The sequence below is a fragment of the Mustelus asterias genome, chromosome 16 (assembly GCF_964213995.1).
Source record: "Mustelus asterias chromosome 16, sMusAst1.hap1.1, whole genome shotgun sequence".
NCBI classification, from domain to species: Eukaryota; Metazoa; Chordata; class Chondrichthyes; order Carcharhiniformes; family Triakidae; genus Mustelus; species Mustelus asterias.
In genome coordinates this window covers 74,848,381-74,862,765 of record NC_135816.1, presented here as the reverse complement: position 1 = coordinate 74,862,765, position 14,385 = coordinate 74,848,381, and the positions used below count along the sequence as shown (strand labels likewise).

The 14,385-nt window shown below is 48.7% G+C and overlaps 2 protein-coding genes across 4 annotated transcripts in view; both read right to left on the bottom strand.

Annotated features, from left to right (window-relative positions):
- Positions 1-14,068, bottom strand: part of LOC144505247 (E3 ubiquitin/ISG15 ligase TRIM25-like) — a 90,123-nt gene extending 76,055 nt beyond the window's left edge. Inside the window, exon 1 of one of the 3 annotated variants that reach the window (XM_078231282.1) lies at positions 13,371-14,068. In XM_078231282.1, the coding sequence (XP_078087408.1) occupies positions 13,371-13,931 (561 nt within the window). In that variant the 5' untranslated portion in view covers positions 13,932-14,068. The remainder of the gene's footprint in view (positions 1-13,370) is intronic. The other 2 variants (XM_078231280.1, XM_078231281.1) reach the window with 2 other exon arrangements.
- On the bottom strand, positions 5,777-10,541 carry LOC144505252 (uncharacterized). The gene is made up of 2 exons (XM_078231289.1): positions 9,422-10,541; positions 5,777-6,332 (listed from the first exon to the last, which is right to left on the bottom strand). Exons 1-2 carry the CDS (start codon positions 10,529-10,531, stop codon positions 6,324-6,326), a joined length of 1,119 nt encoding a protein of 372 aa, XP_078087415.1. The 5' UTR covers positions 10,532-10,541; the 3' UTR covers positions 5,777-6,323.
- Positions 14,069-14,385: the final 317 nt, after the last annotated feature.

Below are 14,385 nucleotides of genomic sequence, written 5' to 3'. Positions count from 1 at the left end.
GGTTGGAAATTGTAGTGGTGATGAGCAGCCATGGGACTCATAATCACTGTTGGGTCCAGAACAACAATTTGCCAGGGTAAGTGGCTTCGTGGCTTTCCATCAACAGGGCTCTCAGGTGGTCTCAGGTCATGAATGAAGAGTGAGGTTCGTGGAAGAATGTGTACTAAACCTCAGCACTACATGGCATTTGAGACTAGAACATGTGAAATTCTTGTTTGCTGAATAAGTGCTGTAAATACGGATAACAATTGGATACCAGTTAAAAGTGACAGAATAAGTCCATGACATGGGTCTGTGCAGACAAGATGGGAAGTTGCCCAATAACATGTCACTAACTCTCCCCTTTTTCAATACAGGAGAGTTTATTACATTGCTAGAGAGAGGACCAGGAAGGATCGAGATATGCTGGAGATGAAGATCACCTGAGGAGGAGGCTGTGGAGCTTACCTGAGAACAGGGCAGCTTGCCATTGCAGGCAGGAGTGGCAAAACAGCAGAGCGAGAATGCCTCCAACCTGGTGTCGAGACATGGGCACACAGGAGACGTGGAGGACTGTGAAGTGCTCATAGAAAGACCTTAAGGTTCAGGAGATTCTGTGTTCTCAACTGAAAATCATTGAAATCCAGAGCTAAGGCCACTGCCCTTAGCCTATAGTGAAGTCTCCACCTCTGAGGAATGCATTGCCCCCTGTTCCTCCTACACTCTCCAACAGCGCAATGGTGTTCAAATCATTTGTAATGGAGTCAGGTCGTGTTTAGAATCGGGGACACAATCTGATGAGCACATTACACACAAGTCAAAGCAACTGAGGGAGGCTGTGACAAGCAAGGTCTCTGATATTGGGAAGAATTTCAGGGACCAGGCCCATGTCCTGGGCTGTATACAGCAATTGTTATGAAGAAACGTTGAGGCACCTGGACTTCCCTCCAGTTATCCTTTCTGCTCAGGAAAATGGGAGGGTGCCATCACAGAAAGAGAGGTCAAAGGGGTGCATGTCAGCCACCCCTGGGTGTTCTTTCAGGGAACTCTCTTGTTGTATGGCCACCCCATATCCCCATCATCTGTGACTCCAGATGGTGACGCCGAGGAGGGTGAACCTAAAACCATGCAGGAGACCCCCAGAATTTTGACCACTCTTCAAATTTTCCTGGCCTGCCCACAATGATGCCTGCCACTGACAGGGCAGACTGAAAATCCTGTTGGAGGTTGTCTCTAGCAGCCTTGGCAAGTCTCTGGTATCTTGGAAATGTGCCGTGACATTTCTATCCTCCTACTCAGATTCATCTGATGAGGAGTGCATCTCCTCATTTCTTCGCCTGCTAAATCATCTTATTGCACTGCAACATTATTCAATGCACAGCAAACCCTGATAATACTTGATAATCTCCTGCATTCCTTAGTGCTCCACCAGACCAGTCCAAACAGCAGAAGTGCATTTTGAGCAGGCCAAAGGTTGGACGATAAGCGTCACTGTCCACTCGCCACATAGCTGTGGGGATGATGCACTCGGGTCATGAGCCACATCCTCAGCGAAAGTCTTTTCACCCAGGATCCAATCTTGCACTGCGGCAGGGCTTCAAATAGCTGTGGGAGCATCAGAAAATTTAGGAGTCGTGTGAGCTTCTTGGGAAATGAGTACCAAATTGCAGGATAATTTTCTGTGTTTGCAGACTGTTTGAACATTAAGAGAGTGAAACTCCTTGCAATTCACAAATGCAGCTGACAACGAAGTGCTAGAACAACCGTACAGCACCCACACTGCACTATTCAATTGGTCCTCAACTGATTCTGGGGATTCTCACTGACACAGCTTCATCGTGGTGTCTGTTCCAGTGTTGGCTCTCCGAAGCAGGAGTGTGCTCACATAATAGCCGAGCAAAAACAGTGCGCATCCTTGGTGAGAATGAAGCAGATGAAAAGGACACTATGGTTCTGCAAAACCAGTAAGGAATTTTAGAAACCATGAGGATAAGGACAAAATAACCTGAATTTATCCAGAAAACTAATTCTCAGGATGTGTGTGTCACTGCAAAGCTGACATTTATTGTTCATCCTCAATCGTCCTGAGAAGTTGGTGGTGAACTTTCTTGAAAGATTAGAGTTTTGTCATGGCATCATACAACTGGGTGCTTTGCTGCACCAATTCAGAGGGCAGTTAAAAATAAATCACATTGCTGTGGGATTGGAATCATATACATAGCAAACCAGGAAAGGACAGACAGCAAGATTCCTTATAAATCATTGCCAGTTAATGGTGATGGAGTTGGGAGAGAGATTTCTGAAAACCACTCTGTAGACTTAAATAGTGACAACAGACTGAAAACACACCAGAGCAATTGATATCACAAAATTCAATGGGAAATGCAATCATAGTAATTTTCCTAAGATGGAAGTTGATGAACACCGAGCAAGTATTATGAGCAAGTCAAAGTGAATTTGTTGGCAGGAAACACTTTCCCTAAGGAAGAAAAATGTATTTTTATAGCACCTTTCACAACTTCAGGACATCCCAAAGTGCATTACAGACAGCAAAATGCTTCTGAAGTGCCATGTAGGAATTATTGTAGCCAATCTCCGCATAGCAAAATTCCACAATTAGCCATGTAATATTGAACAAATAATTTGTTTCAGTAACTTTGGTTCATTAATGAGCATTGACCAGGAAACTGGAATAAAACTCAGGCTTTTAGAAATCATAGAAACCCTACAGTGCAGAAGGAGGCCATTCGGCCCATCGAGTCTGCACCGACCACAATCCCACCCAGGCCCTACCCCCACATATTTTACCCGCTAATCCCTCTAACCTACACATCCCAGGACTCTAAGGGGCAATTTATTTTTTTTAACCTGGCCAATCAACCTAACCCGCACATCTTTGGACTGTGGGAGGAAACCGGAGCTTTTCTTAAAATAGTGTCATAGAATCTTTTACATCCATCATAGTGGCAAATCAGAGTGGATAAATCCCCAGGACCGGACAGGGTATTCCCACGGACCTTGAGGGAAGCTAGTGTTGAACTTGCAGGGGCCCTGGCAGACATATTTAAAATGTCAGTATTCACGGGGGAGGTGCCGGATGATTGGAGGGTGGCTCATGTTGTTCCGTTGTTTAAAAAAGGTTCCAAAAGAAATCCGGGAAATTATCGGCCAGTAAGTTTGACGTCGGTGGTGGGCAAGTTATTGGAAGGTGTGATAAGGGATAGGATCTACAAATATTTGGATAGACAGGGACTTATTAGGGAGAGTCAACATGGCTTTGTGCGTGGTAGGTCATGCTTGACCAATCTATTAGAGTTTTTCGAGGAGGTTACCAGGAAAGTGGATGAAAGGAAGGCGGTGGATGTTGTCTACCTGGATTTCAGCAAGGCCATTGACAAGGTCCCTCATGGGAGGTTAGTTAGGAAGGCTCAGTCGCTAGGTATACATGGGGAGGTAGTAAATTGGATAAGACACTGGCTCAATGGAAGAAGCCAGAGAGTGGTTGTGGAGGATTGCTTCTCTGAGTGGAAGCCTGTGACTAGTGGTGTGCCGCAGGGATCGGTGTTGGGTCCATTGTTGTTTGTCATCTATATCAATGATCTGGATGATAATGTGGTAAATTGGATCAGCAAGTTTGCTGATGATACAAAGATTGGAGGTGTAGTGGACAGTGAGGAAGGTTTTCAAAGCTTGCAGAGGGATTTGGACCAACTAGAAAAATGGGCTGAAAAATGGAATTTAACGCAGACAAGTGTGAGATATTGCACTTTGGAAGGACAAACCAAAGAAGAACGTACAGGGTAAATGGTAGGACTCTGAAGAGTGCAGTTGAACAGAGGGATCTGGGAATATAGGTACAGAATTCCCTAAAAGTGACGTCACAGGTGGATAGGGTCGTAAAGAGTGCCTTTGGTACATTGGCCTTTATAAATCGGAATATCGAGTATAAAGGTTGGAGTGTTATGGTAAGGTTATATAAGGCATTGGTGAGGCCGAATTTGGAGTATTGTGTACAGTTTTGGTCACCTAGTTACAGGAAGGATGTAAATAAGATTGAAAGAGTGCAGAGAAGGTTCACAAGGATGTTGCCGGGACTTGAGAAGCTGAGTTACAGAGAGAGATTGAATAGGTTGGGACTTTATTCCCTGGAGCGTAGAAGATTGAGGGGAGATTTGATAGAGGTGTATAAGATTTTGATGGGTATAGATAGAGTGAATGCAAGCAGGCTTTTTCCGCTGAGACTAGGGGAGAAAAAAAACCAGAGGGCATGGGTTAAGGGTGAAAGGAGAAAAGTTTAAAGGGAATATTAGGGGGGGCTTCTTCACGCAGAGAGTGGTGGGAGTGTGGAATGAGCTGCCGGATAAAGTGGTAAATGTGGGATCACTTTTAACATTTAAGAAAAACTTGGACGGGTTCATGGATGAGAGGGGTGTGGAGGGATATGGTCCAAGTGCAGGTCAGTGGGACTAGGCATAAAATGGTTCGGCACAGACAAAAAGGGCCAAAAGGCCTGTTTCTGAGCTGTAATTTTCTATGGTTCTATGGTTCTATAGAGGGCAGACCAAGCCTCATCCTAACTGAAAGAAACAGCAACTTAGAGTGCAGCACTCCCTCAGAAATACAGGCTAGACGGGCTACATCACATGCTTAAGTCACTTGAGTGGGCCTTGAAACTGCAACCTTCTGATTCCAAGGCCTGAGAGCTACCACTGAGCTATGACTGACCATTTTGAGATAATTATTTAAACTGTTTGAGGATTAACCTTTTTGGTGATGATGTCAGTGAAGAAGATAATGGCAGCTCTAGATCCAAGGATGATTATATAGAACACGGGCGGCACGGTAGCACAGTGGTTAGCACTGCTGCTTCACAGCTCCAGGGACCTGGGTTCGATTCCTGGCTTGGGTCACTGTCTGTGTGGAGTTTGCACGTTCTCCTCGTGTCTGCGTGGGTTTCCTCCGGGTGCTCCGGTTTCCTCCCATAGTCCAAAGATGTGCGGTTAGGTTGATTGGCCATGCTAAAATTGCCCCTTAGTGTCCTGAGATGCGTAGGTTAGAGGGATTAGCGGGTAAATGTGTCGGGATATGGGGGTAGGGCCTGGGTGGGATTGTGGTCGGTGCAGACTCGATGGGCCAGATGGCCTCTTTCTGCACTGTCGGGTCTCTGTGATTCTGTGAACAGAAGCTGAGAGAGTGGAGGAGGCAACACCTCCATTCATTTTTTCAATGTCAACTGTCACAGTGGATACACACACAGCTTCACAGCTGAAGAGTGATGCTTGGGAGGTATTACTTGGGTCATCTGACGTCTGGGATACAATCCCACATTTACGAAGGGAAAGCGGTAGATGTGGTTTATATGGATTTTAGCAAGGCGTTCGATAAGGTCCCCCATGCAAGGCTTCTAGAAAAAGTGAGAGGGCATGGGATCCAAGGAGCTGCTGCCCTGTGGATCCAGAACTGGCTTGCCCAAAGGAGGCAGAGAGTGGGTATAGATGGGTCTTTTTCTAAATGGAGGTCGGTCACCAGTGGTGTGCTCCAGGGATCTGTTCTGGGACCCTTGCCGTTTGTCATTTTCATAAATGACCTGGATGAGGAAGTGGAGGGATGGGTTGGTAAGTTTGCCGACGACACAAAGGGTTGGTGGAGTTGTGGATAGTCCGGAGGGGTGTCAGAAGTTGCAGAGGGACATAGATAGGATGCAAGATTGGGCGGAGAAGTGGCAGATGGACTTCAACCCTGATAAATGCGTAGTGGTCCTGATGCGCTTCTCAAACACGAGGCCAGATGCTCGGTAAATGAAAGGCTTTTATTTACTGTAATGAAGCTGCCAGAACTTATATACACTATCCCAGACTGAAGGGGTCCCGGCCAGAGCAGGGACTTTTATACCTCTCCCAGGAGGCGGAGCCCGACTGGGATGTGCCACAACACTACAGTACAAAGGTGTAACAACCCCACCCTAACCCCAACAGCAACAAGTAGCACAACCCAACAGTAACATATGTACATCCTTGTAGTACTGGCCAGCCCCTGGCTCAGTACTATCCAGTGGAAACCAACGATGGTTCACCACATTCACCCCTCCTTTGAGAACAAAGGCCGGCGGGGTACAAAAACAGAATAAAGCGTCATCAGTCTATAAGTTCAGACGGTCAGGGGGACTACACCGTCATTGTGACCTCCTCAATACCGGCGGTGACACCGGAGTAGGCGCTTGCGGTGGCGTTCTCCCCAAGGCGGCGTCCAGCTGTTCTTCCACGGACTCACAGGCCGGTTGACCCTGAGGTGACGGTAGTCCATGGGATCCTGACACGCCCTGCAGTGGTGACCATCTTCTGGGCTCAGGCAAGCTGTACACGGGAGTAAAAGGGTTAAGCATGAGGAGAGGCTGAGGGATTTGGGATTGTTTTCGCTGGAAAGGCGGCGGCTAAGAGGGGATCTTATTGAAACATATAAGATGATTAGAGGTTTAGATAGGGTGGATAGTGATAGCCTTTTTCCTCTGATGGAGAAATCCAGCACGAGGGGGCATGGCTTTAAATTGAGGGGGGGTAGTTATAGAACCGATGTCAGGGGTAGGTTCTTTACCCAGAGGGTGGTGAGGGATTGGAATGCCCTGCCAGCATCAGTAGTAAATGCGCCTAGTTTGGGGGCGTTTAAGAGATCCGTAGATAGGTTCATGGACGAAAAGAAATTGGTTTAGGTTGGAGGGTCACAGTTTTTTTTTTAACTGGTCGGTGCAACATCGTGGGCCGAAGGGCCTGTTCTGCGCTGTAATGTTCTATGTTCTATGTTCTATGTTCTAAGCAATGGTCCCGATGCTGCCCGCGCCGTGTCCGGGGAAGAAACAAGAGTTAAAGGATTTGTAACAGGGGGTATGGGAGCGACAGGGGTTGCTACGTTCCCTGCTGGCGCCTGGTCTCGGATCGAGACCGTGTCCTCTCGCCCGTCAGGGTATGCCACATAGGCATACTGAGGGTTGGCGTGGAGGAGATGCACCTGTTCGACCAACGGGTCGGACTTGCGGGCCCTTACATGTCGCCGCAGGAGGACGGGTCCTGAGTACGTCAACCAAGACGGTAATGAGGTCCCCGAGGAAGACTTCCGAGGGAATGAGAACATCCTCTCGTGGGGAGTAGCATTGGTTGCCGTACACAGGAGGGAGCAAATAGAATGGAGCGCATCAGGGAGCACCTCTTGCCAACGGGAGACTGGAAGACCTTTTGACTTCAACGCCAGTAAGACAGCCTTCCAGACTGTAGCATTCTCGCGTTCCACCTGTCCGTTACCCCTAGGGTTGTAGCTCGTGGTCCTACTAGAGGCAATCCCGTATGAGAGCAGGAATTGCCTCAAGTCATCGCTCATGAACGACGAGCCCCTGTCGCTATGGATGTAGCCGGGGTACCTGAACAGGGTAAAGAGATCACGGAATGCCTTGATAACCGTGGCAGCGGATGTATCAGAGCAGGGAACAACAAAAGGGAACCGAGAGTACTTGTCAATGATATTGAGGAAGTACACATTCCGATCTGTTGAGGGAAGGGGGCCCTTAAAATCGACACTCAGTCTCTCGAAGGGACGAGTGGCCTTGACTAAATGTGCCCGGTCAGGTCGGTAAAAGTGCGGTTTGCATTCCGCGCAAACCCGACAGCTTTTTGTTACTGACCTGACGTCCTCCACCGAGTAAGGCAGGTTGCGGGCTTTTATAAAGTGGTAGAGCCGAGTGACCCCAGGATGGCATAGGTCATTATGGAGGGCCTGCAAACGGTCCTCCTGTATACTGGCGCATGTTCCACGCGAGAGGGCATCCGAGGGCTCATTGAGTTTCCCTGGACGGTACATGATGTCGTAGTTATAGGTGGAGAGTTCAATTCTCCACCGCAAGATCTTGTCATTCTTGATCTTGCCCCTCTGCGTGTTGTTAAACATGAACGCCACGGACCACTGGTCCGTGATCAGGGTGAACCGTTTTCCCGCCAAGTAATGGCGCCAGTGCCTGACGGCCTCCACAATGGCCTGGGCCTCCTTTTCCACCGCTGAATGCCGAATTTCAGGGCCTTGGAGGGTGCGGGAAAAAAATGCGACGGGCCTGCCTGCCTGGTTAAGTGTGGCGGCCAGGGCGAAATCAGATGCATCGCTCTCCACCTGAAAGGGGTTGGACTCGTCAACAGCGTGCATCGTAGCTTTCGCGATGTCGGCTTTCAATTTATCGAAGGCCAATCAGGCCTCTGGCGTTAGGGGAAAAGTCGTGGACTTAATGAACGGACGGGCTTTGTCCGCGTAATTGGGAACCCACTGCGCATAATAAGAGAAGAAGCCTAAGCATCTTCTCAGTGCTTTTGCACTAGCAGGTAAGGGAAGTTCAGAAAGGGGTCTGGATCAGGGCCAATTACCCCGTTTTCCACCACGTATCCTAGGATGGCTAAGCGGCGCGTACGAAACACACACTTCTTCCTGTTATAGGTCAAGTTCAGGCGAGATGCAGTGCGTAGGAAGTTCAGGAGATTCGTGTCGTGGTCCTGCTGGTCATGGCCGCAGATGGTGACATTATCCAGGTGCGGGAAGGTAGCCCGCAGCCCGTTCTGGTCCACCATTCGGTCCATAGCACGCTGGAAGACCGAGACCCCATTGGTGACACCAAAGGGAACCCTGAGAAAGTGATACAAGCGACCATCCACCTCAAAAGCCGTGTATTGTCGGTCCTCTGGGCGAATGGGGAGTTGGTGGTAGGCAGACTTGAGGTCTATGGTGGAGAACATCCGGTACTGCGCAATCTGATTGACCATATCAGATATGCGCGGGAGAGGATACGCATCCAGCTGCGTATATCGATTAATGGTCTGACTGTAGTCAATGACCATCCGGGGTTTGTTCCCGCTCTTGACCACCACGACCTGCGCTCTCCACGGACTAGCGCTGGGTTGTATGATCCTTTCTTTGAGGAGCCGCTGGACCTCAGATCTAATGAAGATCCGATCCTCAGCGCTGTAACGCCTACTTTTAGTCGCGATAGGCTTGCAGCCTGGCACAAGATTCTGGAACAAGGAGGGTGTGGTGATCTTCAGCGTCGAGAGGCTGCAGGCAATTGGGCAATTTGGAGGCTGCTGCTGTTTTCCTACTGCCAGTGAAGGGAGTGGCCCACCATACTGTAGGATTACACTCCTCAAGTGGACCATGAAGTTTAGTCCGAGAAGTATTGGCGCGCAAAGATACGGCAACACTAGGAGCTTGAAACGCTCGTAAACTGTGCCTTGCACCTTCAAAGTTACCACGCAACTCCCTAGCACGGCGACAGACCGGGACCTCGATGCCATAGAGATTGTCTGTTTGGCAGGTTGAATCTGGAGTCCACACCGCTTCACAGTGTCTGGGTGGATAAAGCTCTCAGTGCTCCCGCTGTCAAACAGACAATAAACCATGAAGTTTAGTGGTCATTTACCTGGATATTCATCATAGCTTTGTCAAGTCTATGAGGCTTGGCCTGGTCCAGGATGATCGACGCCACCGTTGGTTCATGAGCGCCACTGCAGGCAGCTGAAATCAATGAGGAGGACCCCTGCTGGTCGTTTACGGTCAGTGTCGACCAACATGGCCGCTCCCATGAGTCGCACGTGGGTGATGGCGCCAAACTCAGCGACCCCTGGTGGTCGCACACCTCCGACTCCGTTGACCGTAATGGCGTTGTCCTGGCCTCGCACGTGGACAAACCCCTCGATGACTTCGACGACGAAGACCCGAGCTCTGAAGAATCGCAGGCCGCACTGCCGTTCCTAGGTTTAGATCGGCACACTTTCGAATAGTGCCCTTTCTTACCGCATGCGGTGCACAACACAGCTTTAGCGGGACACCGTTGCCGAGTATGCTTCGCTCCCCCACAGAAGTAGCACCGCGGGCCACCCGGGCCTGCTGCCGTCGTCTGGCCCGAGTGTGAGCACGCCATTACGCAGCATTTCGAACCCGAGGGAGGAGGAGGGATTGGCGACTGCTCCTGCCACGTTGTCTCCACATGGTCCTCCGGATATAATACTAAGCTTTTGAAGGCCGTCTCGAGCATCTCCGCTAGCTCGATTGCCTGGGTAAGATTAAGATTACCCTTCTCCAACAGTTTAAGTCGAATGTACGACGATCCGACTCCCGCCACAAACGCATCTCGGGCGAGGTCGTTCATGCTCTGCTCAGCCGACACAGCTTTGCAGTTACAGCCCCTGGCTAGCTGTAGGAGCTCGTTCGCATATTCCTCCATCGTTTCGCCAGACTGCCGTCGTCGAGTGGCTAGGAGGTAACGAGCGTGTATTTCATTGGGTGGTTTGATATAGCGCTTCTTCAGAAGCTCAAGGGCCTTAGTATAATCAGTGGCCGCACGGATCGCGAGGTAGACAGTGTCGCTTACCCTCGCATGGAGGACCCGGAGTCTGTCATCATCTGTGGTGACCGCTGCGGAGGCTGCCAGGTAGTCTTCGAAGCACTTCAGCCAGTGGTCGAAGGTGTTAGAAGCGCCCACCGCACGTGGATCTAGTGTAAGGCGTTCCGGCTTCAGGATCTGCTCCATACTCTCTTTTTTTTTTCTTCGACGAGAGTTTAACAACAGTAAATAAAATTGATGCGCTTCTCAAACACGAGGCCAGATGCTCGGTAAATGAAAGGCTTTTATTTACTGTAATGAAGCAGTCAGTAATTATATACACTATCCCAGACTGAAGGGGTCCCGGCCAGAGCAGGGACTTTTATACCTCTCCCAGGAGGCGGAGCCCGACTGGGATGTACCACAACACTACAGTACAAAGGTGTAACAACCCCACCCTAACCCCAACAGCAACAAGTAGCACAACCCAACAGTAACATATGTACATCCTTGTAGTACTGGCCAGACCCTGGCTCAGTACTATCCAGTGGGAACCAACGATGGTTCACCACAGGTCCATTTTGGCAGGTCAAATGGGATGAAAGAGTACAATATAAAGGGAAAGACTCTTGGTACTGTAGAGGATCAGAAGGACCTTGGGGTCCAGGTCCATAGGACTCTAAAATCGGCCCTGCAGGTGGAGGAGGTGGTTAAGAAGGCGTATGGTGTGCTGGCCTTTATCAATCGAGGGATTGAGTTTAGGAGTCCGGGGATAATGATGCAGCTATATAAGACCCTCGTCAGACCCCACTTGGAGTACTGTGCTCAGTTCTGGTCGCCTCATTACAGGAAGGATGTGGAAAAGATTGAAAGGGTGCAGAGGAGATTTACAAGGATGTTGCCTGGATTGAGTGGCATGCCTTATGTGGATAGGCTGAGGGAGCTCGGTCTTTTCTCCTTGGAGAGATGTAGGATGAGAGGAGACCTAATAGAGGTGTATAAGATGTTGAGAGGCATAGATCAGGTGGACTCTCAGAGGCTTTTTCCCAGGGTGGAAATGGCTGCTACAAGAGGACATAGGTTTAAGGTGCTGGGGGGTAGGTACAGGGGAAATGTTAGGGGGAAGTTTTTCACACAGAGGGTGGTGGGCGAGTGGAATCGGCTGCCGTCAGTGGTGGTGGAGGCAAACTCAATAGGGCGGCACGGTAGCACAGTGGTTAGCACTGCTGCTTCACAGCTCCAGGGTCCCGGGTTCGATTCCCGGCTCGGGTCGCTGTCTGTGTGGAGTTTGCACATTCTCCTCGTGTCTGCGTGGGTTTCCTCCGGGTGCTCCGGTTTCCTCCCATAGTCCAAAGATGTGCGGGTTAGGTTGATTGGCCAGGTTAAAAATTGCCCCTTAGAGTCCTGAGATGCGTAGGTTAGAGGGATTAGCAGGTAAATATGTGGGGGTAGGGCCTGGGTGGGATTGTGGTCGGTGCAGACTCGATGGGCCGAATGGCCTCCTTCTGCACTGTAGGGTTTCTATGATTCTATGGGTCTTTTAGGAGACTCCTGGATGAGTACATGGGACTTAATAGGATGGAGGGTTATAGGTAGACCTAAAAGGCAGGGATATGTTTGGCACAACTTGTGGGGCCGAAGGGCCTGTTTTGTACTGTAGTTTTTCTATGTTTCTATTCCAGCATCTGCAGTAATTTGCTTTTATCTCAGTGGTTGGCTGCCAGATGGGAAACAGAGTAAAAAAATTTCCACTTTTTAAAAAAATATTCTGTCATGGGACATGGCATCACTAACAAGGCCATAAGGGTAATTCCAAACTGCCCTTGAAATAGGTGGCTTGCTAGACCATTTCAGAGGGCAGTTAAGTCAAATACATTGCTGTGGGCCTGGAGGGACGTGTAACCAGACCAAGTAAGGATGGCAGATCGCCTACCTTAAAAGATATTACTGTACCAGGTGGGGTTAATAATTTTGTGGTTATTATTACTGAGGCGAGCTTTCAAATCTAGATTTTTATTAATGAATGAACCAGCTGCAATGGTGGGATTTGAACCCATGTCTGCTGAGCATTAGCCTAAGGCCTCTGGATTGATTTTGTGTCTCTGTGCACTGTTTGAGAGCACATTTCCACTCCATCTGACGGAGGAGCAGCGCTCCGAAAGCTTATGGTATTTGCTGCCAAATAAACCTGTTGGACTTTAACCTGGTGTTGTTAAAACTCTTACTGTGTTCACCCCAGTCCAACGCCGGCATCTCCACATCATGATTACCATCCCAGTGATATTACCACTACCCTGCCATCTCCCCATGAACTCAGGGCATTAAATCCAGTTGGAATTTTGCATTTCCCACATTTCCAGGTTTCTCAGCTGTTGGAAGGGAACCCCACTCCATCTCTGTAAATCTCAATGACTCGGTGTCTGGGTACTGAGCAGAAATTTTCCCTCTGTGACTCTCAGTAAAAAGATGCTTCCTGCCCGACATGGACTCGGCTCCTCCGTTTTCAGGAAGCAGCCAAAGGGAATTGGAAACTGAGACGTATTTCTCAAACAGCCATCCCCTTTCGTTGTGTGGAGCAGTTTTTCCATTCAGTCCCCGAGTCTCAAACATCCTCTCCCCTCCTGTGGGTGTGCCTCACCCTCCCACTGTTGACAATCCTCTGCCTGCTGTGCAGAGGACAGGATCTCCTACTGTTACACAAAACTACGTATTCTGTTCCCACAACCTATGCCATCAAGTGCCAGAACTCAAAGGTGCTCACTTAGTGAATCACTGAGCTCTACAATGCCCACCACAGAAGGGGCTGAGTGTGGATGAGGGGCAGTCACTTTGGGTCACTCTCACATCCCTCCCAGTGTCCACGCTGATCTCTCAGCGACAGAATGTGAGAGAAAGAGGAGGGAGCTAAACTGACTCCCATAAACCCAGACCAGCAAGAAAACACTGGGATAAATCAGCAGAGTCTGCGATCAGATCCAATGAATGCTGCTCGTTAACAGCATAACTCTCCCTCACTGTTTTTAATATCAGAAATTGTGTCACTTACCTTAATTGTTGCTTGTGCATCATCCAGACTCAGCAATGTGTGGGATTTATGTTTCCCTATTATTGCGCAGGAAACACACACACACTCAGTATCGTCTTTACAATAGAAGTTTAGGAGCTCCTTATGGTCAGAACACTGTCTGCCTGTAAGGTCAGCCACTGGCTCAATGAGGGTGTGTCCACTGAAAGCCTTGTTCCGTAAATGTGGTTTTAAATGAAGGGAGCAAAGAGATATTTCGCATTTCAGACACGTCTTCACAGCTGGGTTTGGATTCTCATCGCAGTTGTCACACACAATGTGAGCTGAATCAGCAGAAGGCTGTGAGCAGTTGTATTTTTCCACTATATTACACAGAGTGAAGTTTCTCTCCAGACTGGGCCTGGGATTAAACTTCCTGCGACACTGAGGGCACTCAAATCTTCCTGGGCCTGCTGTCTGGGCCCAAACTCCCTCAATACATTTCAAACAGAAACTGTGCTGACAGGGTAATGCCACAGGATCCTGGTACACCTGGAGACACACAGCACAGGTTAATTCATCCTTTAAAGCTCCAGGATCCATTGTTACAGCAGCTGAAAGGGTTTCACACAGCACCAAGAGACTGAGGAAGCAGAACAGGAAGTGGAATCCAGATAACCATTCGGTGCAGGGAATGAGAATGTTGGTTTCATTTTCCTGAATTACTGGCTGCAGATTAACCCTTTCAGGCCTGGAGTAGAAAATCAGAGAAAGCAAGATTGTACGATCTATGTAAAGATGAAAATTAAACTTTACGAATCCTGCAGAAAGGAGCTTTCAGGGAAGAAAAGAAAAATTTGCAGGTAAAGTTTACAGAGTCATCAGAAGGACAAAGAGATATTTTTTAAAAGCAGCAGAGGCTACAAATATCAGTAAATTCAATATGAAATATTGTCTAAGCAACACGTAGCTGTAATAATGACAAATTAATGTTCAATGACTATATGTTGTGGCTCCACAATAAGGAACAATCAGCGATTTATGAACAAGAATTCTT